This window comes from Sebastes umbrosus, chromosome 22 (assembly GCF_015220745.1).
Source record: "Sebastes umbrosus isolate fSebUmb1 chromosome 22, fSebUmb1.pri, whole genome shotgun sequence".
NCBI lineage: Eukaryota > Metazoa > Chordata > Actinopteri > Perciformes > Sebastidae > Sebastes > Sebastes umbrosus.
Genome location: NC_051290.1, coordinates 10,970,756 through 10,992,145, shown reverse-complemented (window position 1 = coordinate 10,992,145; position 21,390 = coordinate 10,970,756). Strand labels below are relative to the sequence as shown.

Below are 21,390 nucleotides of genomic sequence, written 5' to 3'. Positions count from 1 at the left end.
TATTTTATTTTATTTTATTTTATTTTATTTTATTTCATTTTATTTGTATTTCTGCAGAGAGTCATTAGGACTATTTAGACTACTGTTGCTGGCCTGAAAACTGGGTCAGGCTGATGATTTAGGCAGTTTATGTTTATTTAAATTTTAAGTTCAGAGCTATCGCACTGATTCAAAAAAATGCATTTTGAATTTTTCAGTAAAGACCTATTAGGAAAATATCATTCTAGAGACAAAGTAGAAAGGTTTATGGTTGGATGTGACCTGGTAAAAGGAGACATAATTATTGCTTTTTTTTAACATACAAAAATGTTTTAAGACTACATTGCTGGAATTGATTAAGGATTATTATGTGAATCTGTTTGTGTTTTCATGTTATTTGTTACACTTTGTGTGTAGGTGTCAACCATTGTGAAGAGTTTCCTCATCTGTCAGCACTGAGCTTCAGCATGTCAACACACCTGGACACCAGTTGAGCTGGGCGAGGACAACCGGTCTGTCTGCATTGAGATGAACACAGCAGGTGGAAAGGTAACGACAGAAAGACACCGGAAGTAATGTGGATTTGCCTTCAAAATAACTTCAGTATATAACCATAATAACTATCATTTTAAACAAATTTTGAAATGGGTTATTTGAAGTATGGTTCTAAAATAATGGAATTTTCTCCCCTCCAGTTCCCAAATTTGGGCTCATGGTGGCTGAAAATCCTCTACGTCAAACAATACCAACCAAATAACCCTCTCTAATGATTTCAAATTTAACTGGTTCCACAATAAAGTGCTTCTTGGAAATTAGGCTACCCCTTTTAAACTTCCCAAATCTTTTCCAAATCTTTATGATCTACTGCTGCTTTGGTTTGTCAAGTTCTAGTTCAAGTTGACAAGTGGTGCAGTTCTCAGAGTAGCCTACTAGAGTGACCTCTACATCCTGGCTTTGGTGATATTGTTAATTCTGTATTAGTTATATTGTCTAGCACATTGGAATCATCCATCCATCCATTACACCCTGGACAGGTCTCCAGACTATCACAGGGCTGACACAAAGAGACAGACACCCATTCATGCTCACATTTTAGAGTCAACAATGAACCTTTCCGGCATGTCTTTGGACTGTAGGGGGAAACCGAAGCACCCGGAGAAAACCCACGCTAACACGGGGAGAACACTCCTTGCAGAAGGGCCTATGACCCTCTTGCTGAGAGGCATCAGTGCTAACCTGCACCACCATGTCGCCCTCACAATGGAATCAAATAAATCAAAAATTAAAAAAAAAGGTTCTGACTGTATGCTATTAATATTTTGTATCAAATAAATATGTAAATATATATTTTAAAGTGCTGATTGTATGCAGCTATCATTATTTTGGATTTCACATTAGCATCAAATAAATATATATATATTTATTTTAAAAAGTGCTGATTGTATGCAGCTATCATTATTTTGTATTTCACATTAGCATCAAATACATATATATATATATATATATATATATATATATATATATATATATATATTTTTTTTTAAAGTGCTGATTGTATGCAGCTATTATTATTTGGTATTTCACATTAGCATCAAATAAATATATATATTTTTAAAAGTGCTGATTGTTTACAGTGATACTTATTTTTTATTTCACAATGGAATCAAATAAATTATAAAATGCAAAAAATAATGTGCTGATTGCATGCACCGATCATAGATTGGCTTGCAGGGATATCTGGTCGGAGAGAGACTGAGCGTGCGCAAAAAAAAGCCTTTATTTTGAAACTTTTAGTCCCGGATGTTTAGGAATTCCTTGACAGGTGCGTCCAACTAGGAGATAATTATCCAGGTGAGAGTCCTGTCAATCCTGATCACACAGTGACACGTTTTCATGCAAAAGAAACTTGATCATGAGGGGAGATACAACTACAGTAAGTCTGTTTTTTCAAATTAAATCTCGAAGAAGAATTGGTTTAAAATAGTGGTTGTTTTTTTATTTATTTAATTAATATAAATGTTTATCAGGAGAATGAGGTGGAGGAGGATGATCATGGAGGGAGTGAAGCAGCAGCAACAGAAACTGCATCTGGAGAAAGAAGACCTGTGAGTACTTTTAAATTGGATCTGTGGTGGAAATGCAGTTTTTAACGGTGGTTGGGAATGTTTGATTCATAAATATGTCAGCAAACTAAATGCCATCCTCTTCTTCCACATGGTTCATATTTAAGATTTTATCAGGTAAACAACCTTAATCAGTTTAGGACATGAGGCAAACACTGGAGAGCCAAACCCAGAGTGCCATGATGTCAGCTGTTCTCAATGTCTGCATGGCTGTGACTAATGGCTGTTTTTTTACACAAGTAAACAAGAAACATTACACAAGTACAGGACAAGAAGAATCAGCTCTCTTCACACTGTGGTTTGACTTAATTGCGTATAGCTTTTCTGTGCTTTCTTACCAGACTGCAGATTGTACAAAAATGTATGTTATGTTACAAATAATAACTACATTTTAAATAATTTAACATTTTTATTTGATAGAAAAGCATCAAAAGTGCTCATTCTGAAGAACCGTGCTTTTCAGTGTTCGTGATGCTATATCTAACTGAGATATATATATATATATATATATATATATATATATAACTGAACTGAGGGATGGTTTTGATCATGTACAACCCCAGATGAATGCAGCGTGTGGTTTCTTGGAACAATTATGCAAATACTCTGTATGATACTGATAACAATAAATGTTAAAAAGGAAAAAATGTACAACAGGGACTCTTTGCAGTAAAGTCTCTCAAAATGGAATACAACCAATATCTCAAAATAGCATACTTTCTATACAGGAGATTTACCGCAGCATTATTATACGCGTATTGCGTTATAGTTGTTTAAACTCATCTACGTCTAATTAAACTTTATTATAATACAATAGAAAAGTATCTGCACACTAGAATTAAAGCTCCGTTTAGCCTTTTTAGCGTCGCATTCAGCCAGTCTGGTTGATATTTCAAGTATCCAACCATATTTAACTCATGGTGAGTGGAGCACAATGTGTCATCAGCATATATTTGATATTCCTTTCACTAAGTTACGACTTGAACAACACAGATTTTTTTTTGTCTTTTCTTTAGAGTATTGTGACGCTACAAAATATGCTAAAGAAAGTCTCCTAAAGTCCTTTCCACAATCAAACCCAGTTGAGTGGCGACACACACACACTTGCTGCACAAAATGACACATACATCCACTCTGTTTTTACATCTCAAACACACCCTTCACCAACTCAGCTCGAATACAGTAGTAGTAAGGAGCGGTTTGACTTCTTCCCTTCCTACCATCCAGGATGACTTTTTTTTAAATAAGGAACATATGAATTAGCTTCTTCCTCTGACTCCAGTGGATAATTTATGAACCAGTCTTGAAACAGGCCACTGGTAACGGTGGCTTACAGCTCTGCGTATACACAAAAGTGCAGGTTTGGGATCCTTGTTGAAAACAATACTTCACCTGCGTGTTTTTAAGATTGAGGAAACAGCATCTTGGTTGTTGGAAAACAGGTGTAGAAATGCCTGTGGTATCGTTTCAACAGTCCAAATTTTTGTTTACATATCTGACAAGTGACGCATTACTTTCATGTCACGGCGAATCGGAATGCACGAAAAGCATGCTGCGTGACTTCCCACGCTTCCCTCCTTAAATACCTTGTTGTTGTTAATTTAGTGTAACATTTGTTCGGTCCGCAGGATGGTGCGTTCCTTCCTGGTCTCTCAGCTGCTGCTGCTGATGATGCTGCTGCTGCTGCTACAGATGTGATGGACAACCACCAGCTACACACAGGCAGACAGGTGAGACTCTGCACAGCATACACGATGACAACTCAAGCAAGCAACCTGTATTTATATAGCATATTTCAATAAAGAATAAAATAATAATAAAGACCAGCAACAAGACTGCTGAAAGGTGTAGTTTTAAAGGACGATAGCGCTGGGGCACACCTAACATGACTTGACAGGATATTTGTTTAGGACATTTGCCAAATGAATTGGATCATCTTTAAGTGTGTGTTCAGCATGTCGTAACGCCATAGTTGACTTTCACAATAACTTAAAGATGCTTGAATCCACACCCTGTCTCTTGTTTTGTTCTTTGAAGTACAATCTGATGAACTGTTCTTATGATGTGTGTTAGTAGGCATGTTTGTCTTATTAATAGAAAAGACTAGTCAAGACAATTTGCTCATACACGGTCTATTAAAAGTGGTGGAGTGAGTTCAGTATGCGTTCTCATGCGAGTCTGCTGAGTCATGTTGAGTTTGAAATTTTAACAAATGGGGCACTGGAAGCAGCCTGATCTGCCACATTAGCTGGGAACTCTTTGAAAAGACACTATCTGAGAGTTGGTTTTGGTGTGTGCCTGCCCTTATTTTTGGAAGGTACACAATTTTGTCTTCACTAATTTTTTATTTTTTACAGTGAACGTTAATGAACATCAGTATAAAATACAGGATGTAAACATGCAGGAGTTAGCAAGAATGCTCATTTTCATCCTTAGTCTTAGTCTTGAGCATTTTATGTTTTATTTATTTTTAATATTATTACAATGTCTGATTTGAAAATTGCTGTAGGCCATATTGCAATTTCAATATAATTTTGATTAATTGTGCAGCCCTATTGAGCAGTAAATTGCTCATACCTCCTCCCAACAATCATTCAACTAGAGCTGCAACGATTAGTTGACTAATTGATCAGTCGATGGACAGAAAAATAATCGCAAACTACTCTTGTTATTGGTGTTTTTCCATTGCAAACAGATTATACTCAAATTTCTACATGTTTTTTAATGTGTTACATATAAAAATAATAGCATATAGACATTATGTATATGGCAAAAGCAGTACGTACAAACAAGACGTGCTACAAATTTGTATTATTGGGTGATCAAAACAGCAGAATTAAAATGAAAAAAAAAATCGGCAACTATGTTGATAATTCATTAATCGTTGACAGTAGTGTGTCATGCAAAAAAGGCATAAGATTTCCTGTTTTTCTCTGCTTTATATAATATTACCGAACACATTTGGGTTTTGGACAAAACAAGACATCACCTTGGAGAAACTTGGATGGACATTTTTCACTATTTTCTCACATTTTGTAGACCGGACGATTAATCTAGTAAACAGTCAGCAAAATAATCGTTGGTTGTAGCCCTACATTCAGCATGTAACATTTCTGCTGTGTCACTGTCTTATTCTTTCAGAATGGAGGGCAGGAAGTGCTCCATTTAAATCCTCAGGTATGTTTTCATATACCCGTTTATCTCAGTTTGAGCTCTTTGTCAACAGTCCAAGTGAAATCTAACACCACTTTCTCATTTCCCTTTCCTGGTTTATCAGAGTGGAGTCAACGGGGATTTGGCCAGAATGAACCCTTTTTATACAAATAATTTGGTAAATGCAAGGACTTTTTTAAACCAGATTGCAACATTACCATGTAATTTTCATTGAGCACGTCCCTAATGAACTTGTGTTCTGTTATCAGGAATCTAGCAGCAGAGGTCATGTAATAGAGGACGTAGGGAGGAGAACTCCAGAGGCAGTAAACCTTGATACCATCGCTGTCCCTCCACCTGAATTTCCAAGTTCTCTGGACCTTCAGCCTGAGATGAAGACCCTTACCCCCAACCAGAACTCAACAGACTTATTCCAGCCCATGTTTAAAGATGATGGGGTCGATCTTTTCCAGGCTACTGAAGGAGAGGATTTACTCCACGCTGAAAACACTATGGTGGGAAACCCCTTTGTTAGATCTTCCAGTATTTTCGTAGACCCGCTCAACTCTTCTTCAAACAAGGAGGACGATCTGTTCCGGTCTACACAGCCGGTAATGGCGAACCCATTGTATACCACCACGACCAAAGAAGCAGATTTGCCTCGGGCAGATCCGACTAAAAGTGAGGATCTCTTCCACAAACAAGAGGACCTTTTTGGCATGTCTTCTTTTCAGGACGCATTTTCATCCTCATCCACAAATGCAGTCGACCCATTCCCGAGCCCAATCACAAGGGATTTATTCCAAGACGTTTCCAGTTTGGATGACCCGTTTGGCACTACACCAACAAGACATTACAACCCCTTCCATGATTTTTCACCAGGGACTACAGACATCTTCAAACCACTTCCCCCAAAGACTAACGGCACGGATGTATTTGGGATAACCTCCAGCGATACTCCTAAGGCCACGTACTTTACACCGTCACTCAACAGCCCGTCAGAAATGAAGTTGGACGCACCATTGGAGCCAACAGATCTCTTCAAGGCAACGCCATCAGAATCTGAAAGTCCGGATGATCTTTTCCTGCCGACTCCTCAGGGAACCAAACCCGATATTCCTCAGCCGAGTCCCTTCAGTCGGGCCAGGAATCTGTCCATGATGCACGGCCAATCTCAAGCTGATAGGATTCATGTATGTAACAAGTGCCATTTGATATTTGACAACCATAAAATTGATAATTAATGCTAATACATTGTACTTTTAAAGAAAAAGTGTTGGAAATTGTGCGTTGTCTAGGGTCCAACTGTACTGTAGGACCAATCTGATTTATGATATGCATTTTATACATTCTTTTATAATCAAACTTGCAGGGGGGGCCGACTTTCAAACGTCCGCCAAAGCCACGTCCTCGAAGTAGACCACCAAGGCCAGAAAAGCCAGCAAAACCAGCAAGCCCTGTATGCAAAGAACACCGTTTAGCATAATGCTATTATGTCTCTGCTACTGTAACTACTGTGCTGTTAATTTCCTTCTTTATTCTTTCTTTTGGACTGTGTTTAGACTGAACCAGAAGCAACTGTACCAAAAACCTATCCTAAACCACCTTTGAGACCGCTCCCAAAACCAGCAAGCCCTGTATGCAAAGAACACCGTTCGACATAATGCTATTATTTCTCTGCTACTGTAACTACTGTGCTGTTAATTATCTTCTTTATTCTCTCTTTTGGACTGTGTTTAGACTGAACCAGAAGCAACTGTACCAAAAACCTATCCTAAACCACCTTTGAGACCGCTCCCAAAACCAGCAAGCCCTGTATGCAAAGAACACCGTTCGACATAATGCTATTATTTCTCTGCTACTGTAACTACTGTGCTGTTAATTACCTTCTTTATTCTCTCTTTTGGACTGTGTTTAGACTGAACCAGAAGCAACTGTACCAAAAACCTATCCTAAACCACCTTTGAGACCGCTCCCAAAACCAGCAAGCCCTGTATGCAAAGAACACCGTTCGACATAATGCTATTATTTCTCTGCTACTGTAACTACTGTGCTGTTAATTACCTTCTTTATTCTCTCTTTTGGACTGTGTTTAGACTGAACCAGAAGCAACTGTACCAAAAACCTATCCTAAACCACCTTTGAGACCGCTCCCAAAACCAGCAAGCCCTGTATGCAAAGAACACCGTTCGACATAATGCTATTATTTCTCTGCTACTGTAACTACTGTGCTGTTAATTACCTTCTTTATTCTCTCTTTTGGACTGTGTTTAGACTGAACCAGAAGCAACTGTACCAAAAACCTATCCTAAACCACCTTTGAGACCGCTCCCAAAACCAGCAAGCCCTGTATGCAAAGAACACCGTTCGACATAATGCTATTATTTCTCTGCTACTGTAACTACTGTGCTGTTAATTACCTTCTTTATTCTCTCTTTTGGACTGTGTTTAGACTGAACCAGAAGCAACTGCACCAAAAACCTATCCTAAACCACCTTTGAGACCGCTCCCAAAACCAGCAAGCCCTGTAGGCCTATGCAAAGAACACCGTTTAGCATAATTCTATTATTTCTCTGCTACTGTAACTACTGTGCTGTTAATTACCTTCTTTATTCTCTCTTTTGGACTGTGTTTAGATTGAACCAGAAGCAACTGTAGCAAAACACTCTCCTAAACCACCCTTGAGAACGCTCTCAAAACCAGTTCTTCATCACAATCCAGAACCTACGGTACGCATGCTGTTGCAATTTCACGTAATTAGCTGCCCCAATTAGCTTGGGCAACAAGATGTTCTAGGATGAGGAACAAGGTCAGAGGTCATGCAAGGGTAGTTTGAGGATGGAACATCATCCTTTTGTGGGCATGTTTCAAATATTTATTTTGTTCACAGGAAGGTAAATTGCTGGAAGCGGAGAAATCACCTGTCTTTGAGAACGTGCTGCTTATTGGACAGGTGAGTTTTACGTGAAAGTGATTTTTCAATGTGAATTGCTATATGCATAAATGAAATGTGTAAAAATTATTAACAAATTAAAGGTTAACTTTGGTATTTGACTCTATTTTCCCATTTTTCTGTGTCTGATTTAATAGCGACAACAAATTATGAAATTGGTCCAGTTGCTCGTTACATGGACCAATTTCAAAAATAGTTGTCCCCCATAGTCACTTAGACTCAAAATTATGGCAAAATAGGGTCCATGTTGAAAAATACCGAAGTTACCCTTTAACATTTTTTGTTAATCTCCAAGCTTTAGTAGTTGTAGGGCTTCAAATGTGAAGTTTGGCTTGAGGGTAATGATGAGAGAAAGGCAATGGATTAATTGAAATCAAATGGGTTAATCCACTAGGATGTATGAATGTCCTCAGCAAATGTGACGCAATCTGCCTGTCAGATAATAACAAGTTGTTTATGCAGAATTGACACCCTGACCTGACGTTGGTGCAAGACAAAGAGATTCCAAATTGGATATAAGTTGTCCTCACGCATTAGTGGGGATTAATAAACTCAATCTGGTTTTGACATATATGTCATACAAGAGGAAATTTTGGCTTGATGGTGATATTAGAGGAAATATCTAGACAAAAAATGGCAATGCAATACATCTCCTCTGGAAAAAAAATTTGGATGGATGGACATATTGATAAACCGACCACCATTGGACCCTGCTGCTATGGATGTAAAAATGTACATATGGTAAATTGGATTATTCAGGTTGTCCGTCCGTCCGATTCTCGTGAACTCGATATCTCGGGAAGGCCTTGAGGTAATTTCATCAAATTTGGCACAAATGTCAACTTGGAGTCAAAGATGAAGTGATTAGATTTTGGTGCTCAAAGGTCACTGTGACCTCATGTTCGTCCCATTCTCGTGAACGCGATATCTCAGGAACACCATGAGGGGATTTCATCAAATTTGGCACAAACGTCCACTTGGAGTCAAAGATGAAGTGATTAGATTTTGGTGCTCAAAGGTCACTGTGACCTCATGTTCGTCCCATTCTCGTGAACGCGATATCTCAGGAACACCATGAGGGGATTTCATCAAATTTGGCACAAACGTCCACTTGGAGTCAAAGATGAAGTGATTAGATTTTGGTGCTCAAAGGTCACTGTGACCTCACAAAACATGTTTTTGGCCATAATTCAAGAATTCATATGCTAATTACAATTCCACACAAATGTCTTACAGGATAAAATGATGAAGTGATGAAATTTTGGACAGACATGGATGTAAACTGCAACTTGAGTAGTTGGCGGCTGCATACAACCGCGAGTCGGTAATTCTAGTTTATAGGAAAAGTAGAATTGTCTTATATAAATGTTTGCTTTACTAAAATCCCCAAACAGGAAAGGTGTGTTGAAGACTGGCCTGAAGACAGCCCTGAGCTTAACCCTGACTTCAAACCAGTAAGAAAACATTTTCATCACATTTTCTGTAAATATGCTGGCACAACGACCTCAAACTCTCAGCAACCTTCTCTCTGTGAAATGCATAGATTTCAGCTGCTGAATTGTTTCTTTCTTTTTTCTACAAGGCTGGAACATTAAGACTACGGCGAGAATCATTTAAAGTAAGAGACAAGTGATTTCTCTAGTTAGCATTGTTTTGTTTGTAAGCAGAAAATACAGTAGACACTAAAAACTTTTCTCTTAGTTGAAGCTGGACTCTGATGGAGGAAGTGGCGAGGACCAGAGTGACGCTGTGAGTATAACCTGACAGTCAGACATTCTGTGGTTGATATCAAGTATAAAGTTCAACATTGTTGTGGTTTTTTTAACAGAAAAAGGATAGAAAGTTCAGATTGTCCCTGCTTTCCAGAAGAGACTCAAAGGTAATTGAAGCAATGCAAAATCACAGTTTCACTGTTCTGATTGTGTTTGCATGTTCGTTTTTATTATGGTGATGATTTTCTGTTTATAGGAGAAGTTTCCTGATGACAGAAGGAGGAGCAGCACACTACCCAACTCTCGTAGATCATCAAAGGTAACAATCAGGGTGTCCGGAAATCACATAATTGTTTAGGCATGTACCAGTAAACCTAGTCTTAACATTATCCTACATTTATATTCATATCTGTGATTTAAAACCTTAACGTTTCATTCAATGTACTGAACACCGGCTGCTTGCTATACTGTAAGTTGATTGAAGACCAAAAACTATTGTTGCATTATATCTGATCTAGGGCTGTCAGCGTTAAAGCGATAATAATGAAATAACACAACTTGCGATTTTTAGATTGTAGCGGGCTCAGTTGTAAAGCTAGAGTAAAGATACTGGTATCATATGAAACTAAAGAACCTAAGGAATCCATACATACATTTGCATAAAGCAAGCATATTTGTCCATTCCCATGTTGATAAGAGTATTAAATACTTGATAAATTTCCCTTTAAGGTACATTTTGAACAGATAAAAACTGTGCGATTAATCGCGATTAACTGTGGACAATCATGTGAATGAATAATCACGATTAAATATTTTAATCAATTGACAGCCCTAATCTGAACACACCAATGGTTTCATAATGACACTTTCTCAGTTTAAAAATGAGTGCTTTTGTTTCTCAGGAGCAGTTTTCAGAAGTGTCTGAAGAAAAGAATGAGGATTGGGAGCAGAACGGGACGGACAACTATGTATGTTATCTTGTTTCTGTACTTATGAACGAACGGTGTTAATAAAGCGGTGGCGGTTTAATCACACCTTCGTTTGTCAACAGAAAAATCATTTGAAGACCAGAGTCGGTCAGCTTAGCAGAGCGTCCACTTTTTCCGCATTGCCAGTGGGAAAGTACTCGAACGGAGAAGAATCAAAGGTGAGTACTGAAGTACAAGTGTGTGGTTTTGCAGTAGGACATTAATTGCCTTCAAATCTTCTGAATATGAAGTTTCATCCATTCCTATAGTGTGTCTGTAAAGCTTATATCTTTACCGCAGTAGTGATAATTTTTTCTTTGTTATTCCACAACAGGGTGACGACATCAATAAGAAAGGTGTCGGCAACAAAAACTCCATGATGCGCCAATTTTCAGAGGTAAAGTACCTGCAGACAAGGTGCAAGAGAAAGGTTTCAAAGAGCTCTTCTTCTTTGAACCGTCAATTCAAGCTCCAGAGATGATCTTGAGCATTAGCAGCTCAAATCCTCCCCAAAATGCTTTTTGCACATGGAGCATTAATTCATATCCGTAAAGTCAACTCTCTGACGATAAGTAATAGATTTTTTTCTCATTATATAGAGGGGAAGTCCCACCCCTTCTAGTGGACCACGATGGCACGACCTTATATCGGAAAAATTTGAGCAGTTGTCAATGGCGAGACATCAATACTTTTTGATCCCGTTTGAATTGTGCCATGAATCACACATATGATGTTTATCAATTTAAAACATAATTTTGCAAGTCAAGAAAGTCACAGTTTGTTGTCAAACTGTTGAAGGATAAGTCTTCACATGCACAAATATGCGCTAAAAGGCATGTGCGGCCAGCCCGGCGATGTAAACAAAAGCGCAGAGACAAGGGAGAGTGGCTTCATTCTCTACTCAGGTAGACTTTACTCCACTTTATCTTTACATAGCAAATAGTTGTTTGCTGCTGTATTAATGCTCTGGATATAGTATAGAGATCCTTTTAATAGTAAACATGTTACAGTTTTTGATGCAGTGTTTCGTTGTCTACAGGGGGCAGCAGTGAATGTCAGCACTGGTGAGGATGAGGAGGAAGAGGAGGGAGGGGAAGCCCAGCACGAAGATGGATTTGTATGCTTTTGTTCTACTTAGAATAATGATACATAGCAATAAGCACATTAATGCCAGAATGTTTTCATGGTAGAGGGCAGGCGCAAAATTCATGACCAGTCAGCCTAAAGTAGTTGTAGTATCTAGATGCTAATTTTGAGTGACATTTTAACTGTGAACATTCTGGCACGCTTTGATGGGAAATCTAATGTTTTCTCTCTCCAGAAGAAAAGAAAGAAGAAGGTGAAAATCAGGTTTGTGCCACAAAGAGGATTTGCCATCACTGTAGAAAAGGTATCACACGTCTATTGTACTTAATATTTCACTATTTCACAGCATATCTGTTTACATCTTAATGAATGTGTTGTGAAACTTTTTCTCTGAACAGAAGGGAGCACACGGATACACACCTCGCAAAAGCACAAAGGTATGACCATATACATATTGAATACAGTGGGTTCTTGCTTTTGTGGTACATTGTATTTGAGGTAGGAGGACGTCTAATTTTTTTCCCCCCTCAGGAGAAATCCCCAGATGAATTTTTGGGTGCGCATGGCTACACACCTAGTAAGAAATACCAGGTAAAAGTCACCTACAGTTCAGTTCACAACATACAATCTATTGTATATGAGGGTGAATGGGCTAATTGCTTGCATATGACAGCTATTTTTAAATTATTTTTTTTTTATTTGAAAGAAAATCCACTTCCATAACATGAAATGACTCCAACACTTGTTTTGTTCTGACACAACTTGTTCAACATGTAAGTTATAATAACTTAATTTCACTCTTAGGATGATGTTTTTGAGGATGAAAAGGAGAAAGGCCACAGTCCTGCTAGTCCAACTAGCAAGGTACAGTCTTTCTTATTGTTACCATTATATGATGTGTTGTTTGACATTGCAAAAATATATGTATTTATTAGGGCTGTCAATCGATTTAAATATTTAATTGCGATTAACCGCATGATAGTCCACAGTAAATTGCGATTACTTTTAAATTCATAGCTTATATTGGGGTTCTTGAATGAAGCTTCGAATGTCTGTCATCATATTTTATTTTAAGATATGAGTTTTTATATAAATGTAATTTGTGAGGCGGTTTGATTGCTCTTAGTCCGCCCCGTTAATACAGGTACGTGCCTCCATTTGTTAGCTAGTGCAAACAGTTTTTTGACCACATTGAAAATGTTTTTTTTGAAAGGCTAAACGCCAACAAATATGAATCGAAGCAGAATATTTCGTTGGATAAAAACATGTTGCGAATTTTGGAAATGATTACATCTATCTTTTCTCTCGTGCTGCCCCCTCTTAGTCGATTAGTCGACTAATAGGTCAATTTAGTCTTAGTAGACTAAGATTTCTTTAGTCGATTAGTCATTTGTTTATGCTTTTTTATGCTGAATGATTTAGTAATGATAAATAACTCCTTTATGCAGCATTGTTTTCATTGTAACCTGTATCATTTTGTTCCTGACTTACACAGAATAACAGTTGTTTTGAATCTGGTACTTAGGCTGCTTTCATGGACGATGAGCCCTTCCAGAAAACACACCACAGGTCTGTTGGATTGAATAGACACGAAGATTTACATGCAATTGAAGACGGCGAACTTGTAATTATTTTCTTTTAATACTCTTGTTTTTTCATTGAATATTTTGTCATCTGTTTTCACTTAATTGGGCTTTTTTCCCTCCATCCATAGAGGAAACCAACCAAGAAACCGCTGCCCATGGGTCATCGAAGCTCTAAGGTAAAAAATGTTTGGTTGCACGGGGGTGAGAGATGAAATAAATAGTTTTACTTAATTCTGATTTTTTGTTTTAATTAGGAGGACTTGCTGGATGACACCGATTATCAGAAAAAGAAGAGCAGTTTCTCAGCAGAGGAGTTATATGATGAAGACTGGATGGACGACTGCAAACCGGTATTTTTCTATCTGAAACCAGCATCTTTGTAACAGTTAGATTAGATTGTTTATCAGCCACATGACCGGGGCCGGTGGAATTTGTTTTCGATACAGTATGTTATTCTCTGCAGACGCATAAATAAATACAAATACATAAATGGGCAACATCAGACAATCATGGTAGTAAAGTTGTTGCTCGATCTGATATTTTTTAAGCTGTCTAAGAAAGTATAGTCATTGTTGACAATGTTCAGTGTTAGTCTTCCACTTATTGCTAATGCGTGTTCCAAGGAACTTAAAGGATAAATAAATAAATCCAAAAACGCTGATCTCTGATTTGTTCCCCTGCCGCATCCTAAAAAAGATATAATAGAGGGGTTTTATGGCTCTTAATTTAAAATTACTTGTGTGATTTCCCTTTTTTATATATACATATTTTATGAGCATTGTTGAAGGAACCTGAGACCAAAGATTTTCATTACCATTGACTACTTTTCTGGAATTGACATATGGCAAATAAAGAGCCTTGAACCAATCATTTTGACCGACTGGATTAGCAACAATAGAGAAAATAATCAGAAGTGCTTGGGCGATCAAATGCGTCACTGTGCTACAGTGCATGTTTAATTTCACTGTGGACGATCCCTTGAAAGTCTCCGCGAACAGAAAGTGTAAATCCGTCGCTAAACGCTTGTGCTGCCTCAGACTGTTTAGTTAATTCAGATTTTATGCGGAAGATATTTTATTCCTCCTGAATGCATATGGGGTTCTTAAGCTTTGTTTAACACATACAATGTTTCTAATTTCTTGTGTTAGAAAACTTCCAAACAGAAAGGCCCTACTCCCATGCCACGCAAATCAAAGACCGCCAATGGACAGAGTGAACCGGTTGGATTCAGCCACCAGACTCCTCAGCACGCAGCCAATGTGTTCAATGTTGGTTTAATGCACAACATATATAAAAACATAATACAATACTTCAGTTTAATTGTTTTCTGTGGTATTTACTTTATTTCTGTCACCTTCTTTTGCAGGATCCCTTTGCTGAGGATGACTTTACTGAAAAAGGAAAACATTTCACGAGTCCCGAGGAGATGTATGACAGCGAAGAAGATGAAGAGGAAACCTGCGAACCGGTATTTTTGTCACTCGCATGTTCACTTTTACTGTTTTACTATGGGGCTATTTAATGTATGATTCTCAAACTTTTTTTGTTTCTTTTCAACAGAAGAAGTCATCTAAATTTAAAGGCTTCAAAAAACACAAGGCTAAGGAGGTGAATCAGTGTGGTCTAACGTATTTCTAATCACACGAGGAACGAAGGATTTTGCTCTTGTTGCTGTCAGATCTTTAAAAACATGCTCACTCTTGATTGTCTCTTCGTGCCAGAGCAAAGCCATGCAGCCAGAATGGGAGGATCCACCAGGAGCTACGTCAAGTGACTTCATGTCAGAGGCCGCTCAGGTACGTTTGCAAAGTGGAAATGATCGATGTTTGGCTTACTGAGCCAAAACTTGAAAATATATGTCTTTCATCCTTACAGTAGATAAACTTTTTTTTATTTTCATCAAACCGGTTAGCATTATTGCCCTAATAATGACCTAGTGTTCAGTATTTATAAAACCCACAGCTTTACTTCCTTCACCTAAAACCATTATGCAACTGTAACTCGTGTTGTAAACACACCGTTTGTTTATTCTGATTAGTGATGGGACAAAATAGGATTTTTATCGCGGATCACGCTAAAAACACTCACAATAAGTTGATCGTGGTGAATTTCCATTATCGGGATAATCTTGGATATCGTCACGAGTGACCTTGAAAAAGCCGTTTAGCTCGCTATCATGGTAGAGAAGAGAAAAATAGAGCTTGATTTAAAAAAAAAAAATACAGGAATTATGTAAGAAAGAACATCCTTGCAGAATGTTGCTTTTTATTTTATTTTTTTTTTTTTTATTTATGCAGGGGGACTTTGTGATTACTTTATTTAAGATTGTTTGTTTTTCACTAAAAAAGATGTGTCCTATCTGTGACGCAATCAAATATTTGTTTCTTAATAAAATGTAAGGTAAAGTGATTCCAGTATGTTTTAGTGACATTTTAAAGAGGATCTAATGTATTTATTTTCAGGTTCTTACTTGTATTTTGGGTTTCTACTACATATTTACATGCTTTAATGTTAAAAAAAAGCCACTAATTTTCTCATACCGGCCGTGCTGCAGCACCTCTTTTCACCCTCCAACTGAAACGCTCTGTTTGAGTTCAGCCCCACCCCTCCCGAACAGCCCGGTCTGCTCTGATTGGTCAGCTGACCCTCTCTGTTGTGATTGGTCAACCAAACCAAACCTTCAGACTCCGCTCCAGCTCCGCTCTAACTAGCTTTCTTTGATTGCGTGCCAAAGTAACCGCAAGGTAGTTATTGTGCAAATGTGTTACTTGGTGACATCACTACATTACGGAAGAAAAGGTGGGACTACGACTAAGTCGTTTCAGGCAGTGTGTCTGTGGGGAAGAGTAACTCCCTTTGGCGTAGACTTTGGGCTTTGTAACTTTGCAGACCCTTTACATGAACAAAAAAAAATATATAACACACTACAGGAAAGGGGAAAAAGCACAGAAGCATAATAAGTCCTCTTTAAGTTTTAAGCATATTTTGATGATTATCAGGAATCTCAATTATTTTGGCCAGGATAATCGTGACATGAAATTGTCATATCGTCCCATGCCTAATCTGATATCACATTTTGTTTTGTTCAGTGAGTCAGACCTGACTAGCTTTATGGAAAATCGATCAGATTTACAGCATTATACTGTTCTGTATTAATTCTGCCTGCCCAGCACTGATGTCTGTGAGTTTTTGAGATAAATCTGAGCTTTGTGTGGCATTTTTTCAAACAAACCCACTGTGTCCCAAAGCTTTTCGATGCACCTGAGAAAACCAAATTATAATTTTTTTTATTGTACACGGAAGATAATTAACTAAATAATGATTGTAGTGTTGTGTACAGCCAGGATTAAATAGGAGGAAATAAAAGGAAACTCTTTTGTCTGAACAATGATTGAGCACAAAAGACCATTTGGCATTATTTATACAAGGTGCACCTTGTTTATTCCAACTGACAATGGAGGAACTATTAAATGTTGTTTTCCGCCGTTGGCTTAGTTATCTCCATGTTTCTGTTCCTGATGGGACACATTCCTTTGACATGTGACTGGGCCGGTTCAGCAACATTACACGCTAGCTGACACACCAATCAGAGTGTAGGACTTAGTCTTACATAAAGCCACGTTTTTGAAGACTAATCCATGTGAATATGTTAGAATATGTATCGAAGACTCGTATTCACTAGCTTGTTTTTGTCACATCCTCCCCTTTTCATTCAGGCGGAGTGGCTGGCTGCTCAGAAGGATGAGCGCGCCATGGCAGGAATGGAGGATGAGGATGAGGACGGGGTCAGTTTCTCTTTAAACAGAAATATTCCAACTTCAACACCATGCATTTCCTCTGTATGCAAGTGAATAAGCTTTTCTAGTTGTGTATTGCTCAGGTGTGAACCATCATGCTTTTTGTTTTCTGTCACAGGACACTGACAGTTTGATGGAGTGGTGGCACACTGTGGAAAGTGAGTCACAATCACACTTATTTTAAAGTTACTATGAGGAACCTTTAACTGGTTATGAAACAGCCTCAACTTAAAGGTCTTATTGATGACATATTTATGTAGACGAATATAAAAAAACAAACGGATAATACATCCACAGAGCCTTTAGAAAGGTGCTGAATAAAAGTATGGCTTTTCCTTTTTTTTATTATTGTGAATTAATCACTTTAAAAATGTTGGCGGGTAAAAAATGAATGTTTCGTGTATCGCTGTGGAAGATATCTGACGTTTGGTTTCCATATCTAACAAGGCTTGTGAGCCAATAGTGAAAAGACGTTGGTATCACGTGGTATCTCTGAGTCGTCGGTTAGTGTGGAAAAAAAACGGATAAATGGCTGAGATTGATGGTAAGTGTCTGGCAACGACTTGTTGTGAAGTAAATGCAATGGAACGGGGAGGGAGAACGCGACATCTAGTGGCTGAATGTTATCAATAGCACCGTTTAATACTGATGCCTCTATATGACCTACATAAGTAAACAAGACCATCAGCCAGAATATTGGCTGTTTCTATATAGTTATTCTTAATGCTCGTCATCGATGCCACCGGGTCGGATTCTGCGCAAAATCAGATGAAATCATGCAAGTTCCTCACAAAACTCCTTCAGCTCAGACTCCAGCAGCGACCAGCCCGCCACAGAGGGATCCGGTTTCGCTGTCGCCTTCGACCAGAGAACCAGAACCAGGACTGAGCGCGGCAGACTATCAGACCCTGCTGCAGTAAAATGAGGTTTTCTAAAAGGACTCTGGTGCTCGGAAACACTACCGTTTTTCTCAACACAAAATCAAAGTTCCTCGTAGTATTTTTATTTTAAGTAACAGATTGAAGAAACTTTGCTTTGAAAATAAACTTGAATGTCTTTTTTTTTTTTTTTTTTTTTTTTTTAAACGTCATTAACGCCTGTTGCTTGATTGTATTTCAGAATGGGATGAGGTGCCATCTGACAATGAGGACCAAGTCATGAGAGAGGACGAGTCCAAGTATGTCTCTTTATGAATTTGGAGGAAGTAACAGAGTAGTGATCTGTTCCTAGCTACTTTCAAAGTGAATCAGATCACTGATTGCAGCAGGACAAGTTGTGCTGAAACAATTAGTCAATCTAATCAAGCATAAATGCCAAACATTTCCTGGTTCTAGCTTCCCAAATGTGAGGATTTGATGTTTTCTTTGTCATATACTGAACTGACTACCTTTTGGTTTTGGACCATTAGTTCCAGAAAAGAAGCGATTTGACCTTGGACTCTGGGAAATTTATAACTGGCCTTTTGTATCATGAACCACATTTGAAGGTGCTGCTTCCTCACTCCTTACTGAACTCACCAAGCATAATAACTTTGCTCCCAAATAAATCCCAGGTCATTCTCCATCTTGGCGGAGAAGGTCTATCGTGGCATGCGTCTCTTCAACAAGGTCTTCACAGAGCGAGCTGAGGACCTCTGGCAGTCCGTCATATCGCTCCACGCAATCGCCGACAACATCAACAACTTCCACCACAAGGCCAAGATCGCCGGCATCACCGGTGGCACCACCACAGCTGTGGGTGGCGTGACGGCCATCGCCGGTTTGGCTCTGGCACCGTTTACCTTGGGCGTCTCTCTCGTTATCACCGCTGTTGGCGTGGGTGTGGCGACGGCTGGAGGAATCGCTTCAGCCTCTGCGGCCATCTCGGATAACGTTAACAATATGCACGACCGGAAGAAGGTAAGCTGTCATTTTACAATGGACGCGATGTCTCCGATGGCAACGTGTGCAGCTATATGTTTGCCTGCAAGCCAGCACCTCACTAGAATAGGTGTGTGTTTTCCCTTTCATTTTAATTCAGGAAGTAGTGTGCGGCGATTCTGATTGACTTTACTGTCTTTCAGAGGCTGTAGCAGGCTTAGTTTTAGAGCTGGAGTGAACGTACAGATATCATATGGAAGTAGAAAATCGAAGGAATCCATTGGTACCATGTCATGCTAGCTTGTCAGCAAGGAGGTTAATCAATGCTCCAAAGCTCCAAAAACTCATGGCCATTTTCAACTGTGTCCCTTAACCTCTGACCTCAAGATATATGATAAAAATGCCCTTTACAGACATGCCCAGTTTATGATAATCACATGCAGTTTTGGGCGAAAAACATGCCATTTTTTGCATGCAGTACAAATGTGTTATTTTTGCCTATTCTAAAATAGTGTGTTGAATATTTCTGCATATTCGGGTCCCTAAACAGTCTTGAATTACATAAATTGGGTATCACTGTAAAGCTGAGACTCTTGTGGATCCAATGAGCCCAATTGTATTCATGTGTGATGATGTTAGTCCCCATAGTAGCCATTTATTGTAGTAAGACCATTTTTTGAAACTTGACCTCACTGGATACAATTACCTCTGGTGACCTCTAGGATAATCACAGCCTCATGAAATTTTGCAGCCACAAACTAGAGACCAAGAGCATTCAGAGGATGGATGGCTTTCCAAGGTAGATTGACAAAAAGGGGGGTTCTGAGCAGTTTCGAGAACAGAAGTGCTCGCCATCCAATTGTGAAAAATGCAATTCTTGCAAGAATCTTCAAATGTGAAAAGTTTTGGCTTTTCCCGCGGTGTTTCTCAAGGTCTTGGTGTCTTAATGTGGTATTTTAGAAGGATTATTGATAATTTTTATCAAGTCGCGAGTGGTAAAAAATTGTTAAATTTAGCATAAAATCTCTGTAACAAATTGTATCAACCCAAAAATTGCAGCAACAAATTATGACCATCATATACTTCTATCATAATGTTCTAAACCCTTAAACACTTATACAATTTATTTTAATGATTTTTTTTCTGATTAATAACTAGAACAACTTGACACACAGTGCTGAGCTACATCTCAAATTAATCTTCAGGTTCCCAGCTTTCAGATGATGTACAAGACAAAAACGGATCTATGTGGGTCTCTTGGGGTTAACCGAAAACTGTGGTCTTTCCCTCTTCCTCCCTAGGTCGAGATAGTCCTGCAGCAGTACGAGGGTCACCTGAAGGCCATCGGAAAGATCCTCCACTTCGTCAATCAGGGCGTGTACAAACTCCGCGGCCATCCCTTCCTCAGGTCTGGCACCCAGCACTACTCTAAGGACTGGGAGACCCGCAGGACCGTCCAGATGATCAGCTTGGTGGACACGCCCGTGTTGCGAGGCACAGAGATAACGGACGAGTCGCTCGCCTCGGTGCAAGGACTCTTCAGGGGCATAGACAAGTACTTCATCAAGGACTCCCGAGAGCTGAAGAAAGGCTGCAAGAAAGAGGTGGTGGGTGAAATAAAGGAGGTGGCGAATGTGCTCAACGACGGGATAGTGGAGCTCAATGCCATCAGAGAGGAGCTGCAGGACGCCACTGGAAACCTGTGAGCAATGTCCTGCAGGATGCCACTTTGACCATAGTTGTTACCTTAAAGCACCACCAGCCCCCTCTCCTGGCTACACGAGGGAACTGTTGGGCACAGTAGGTCAGTATCTGCTGTTAACTAGACAGTTTCACACATTAAAATGGTGGTTAAGGCCAAATTTTTTAAAATCAATTAGCTTAAAACAGCAGACTCCGGAAGTTATAAGAAGTTTAGACAATTGACAGTATATTCCAATAAATTGCTGTAGTGCTGCAACAGATAAAACCACTTCGAAGCTAATAATGGTAGGTGTTTTAATCCAACTCTGGTAACTCTCGAAGCTGTAGATTACTCTTGTTCTATAGATTGGTGCACGGATGATGCATTTGTGTAGGCAAAACCAGGAAGTTAGCATCGCCACTCGTTCCCTCGCCAAAAAGCCAATGGGATTTTTCCATTGGGTTTTGGATTATTGCAGAAAATAAGCTCC

The 21,390-nt window shown here is 38.9% G+C and overlaps 1 protein-coding gene across 4 annotated transcripts; it reads left to right on the top strand.

The window, feature by feature from the left end:
* The first annotated feature begins 1,700 nt into the window (after nucleotides 1–1,700).
* si:cabz01007807.1 lies at nucleotides 1,701–21,339 on the top strand. Of its 4 annotated transcripts, XM_037758165.1 has the most exons (40): nucleotides 1,704–1,912; nucleotides 2,007–2,084; nucleotides 3,731–3,832; nucleotides 5,244–5,279; nucleotides 5,380–5,433; nucleotides 5,525–6,448; nucleotides 6,628–6,714; nucleotides 6,818–6,892; nucleotides 6,996–7,070; nucleotides 7,174–7,248; nucleotides 7,352–7,426; nucleotides 7,530–7,604; nucleotides 7,708–7,782; nucleotides 7,892–7,984; nucleotides 8,146–8,208; nucleotides 9,603–9,662; nucleotides 9,791–9,826; nucleotides 9,910–9,957; nucleotides 10,037–10,087; nucleotides 10,177–10,239; nucleotides 10,823–10,888; nucleotides 10,972–11,067; nucleotides 11,223–11,285; nucleotides 11,928–12,005; nucleotides 12,210–12,278; nucleotides 12,373–12,411; nucleotides 12,506–12,565; nucleotides 12,779–12,838; nucleotides 13,500–13,598; nucleotides 13,689–13,736; nucleotides 13,815–13,910; nucleotides 14,709–14,828; nucleotides 14,927–15,028; nucleotides 15,121–15,168; nucleotides 15,282–15,356; nucleotides 17,277–17,345; nucleotides 17,476–17,515; nucleotides 18,477–18,534; nucleotides 18,910–19,255; nucleotides 20,518–21,339. In XM_037758165.1, exons 1-40 carry the CDS (start codon nucleotides 1,892–1,894, stop codon nucleotides 20,920–20,922), a joined length of 4,203 nt encoding a protein of 1,400 aa, XP_037614093.1. In that variant the 5' UTR covers nucleotides 1,704–1,891; the 3' UTR covers nucleotides 20,923–21,339. The 4 variants fall into 4 exon arrangements, with proteins under 4 accessions (XP_037614095.1, XP_037614096.1, XP_037614093.1 ...); XM_037758166.1 differs by lacking the exon at nucleotides 7,708–7,782 and having other exon boundaries at nucleotides 1,705–1,912; XM_037758167.1 differs by lacking the exons at nucleotides 6,818–6,892; nucleotides 6,996–7,070; nucleotides 7,174–7,248; nucleotides 7,352–7,426; nucleotides 7,708–7,782 and having other exon boundaries at nucleotides 1,701–1,912.
* Nucleotides 21,340–21,390: the final 51 nt, after the last annotated feature.

What these genes read in the sequence shown, in the direction of transcription:
- si:cabz01007807.1 (XM_037758165.1), top strand. Translation starts at nt 1,892, where the DNA reads ATGAGGGGAGATACAACTACA. An exon ending in TCCCAAAACCAGCAAGCCCT is followed by an intron (nt 7,783 to 7,891) that starts GTAGGCCTATGC and finishes GACTGTGTTTAG; the next exon opens with ATTGAACCAGAAGCAACTGT. An exon ending in AAGAGGAAACCTGCGAACCG is followed by an intron (nt 15,029 to 15,120) that starts GTATTTTTGTCA and finishes TCTTTTCAACAG; the next exon opens with AAGAAGTCATCTAAATTTAA.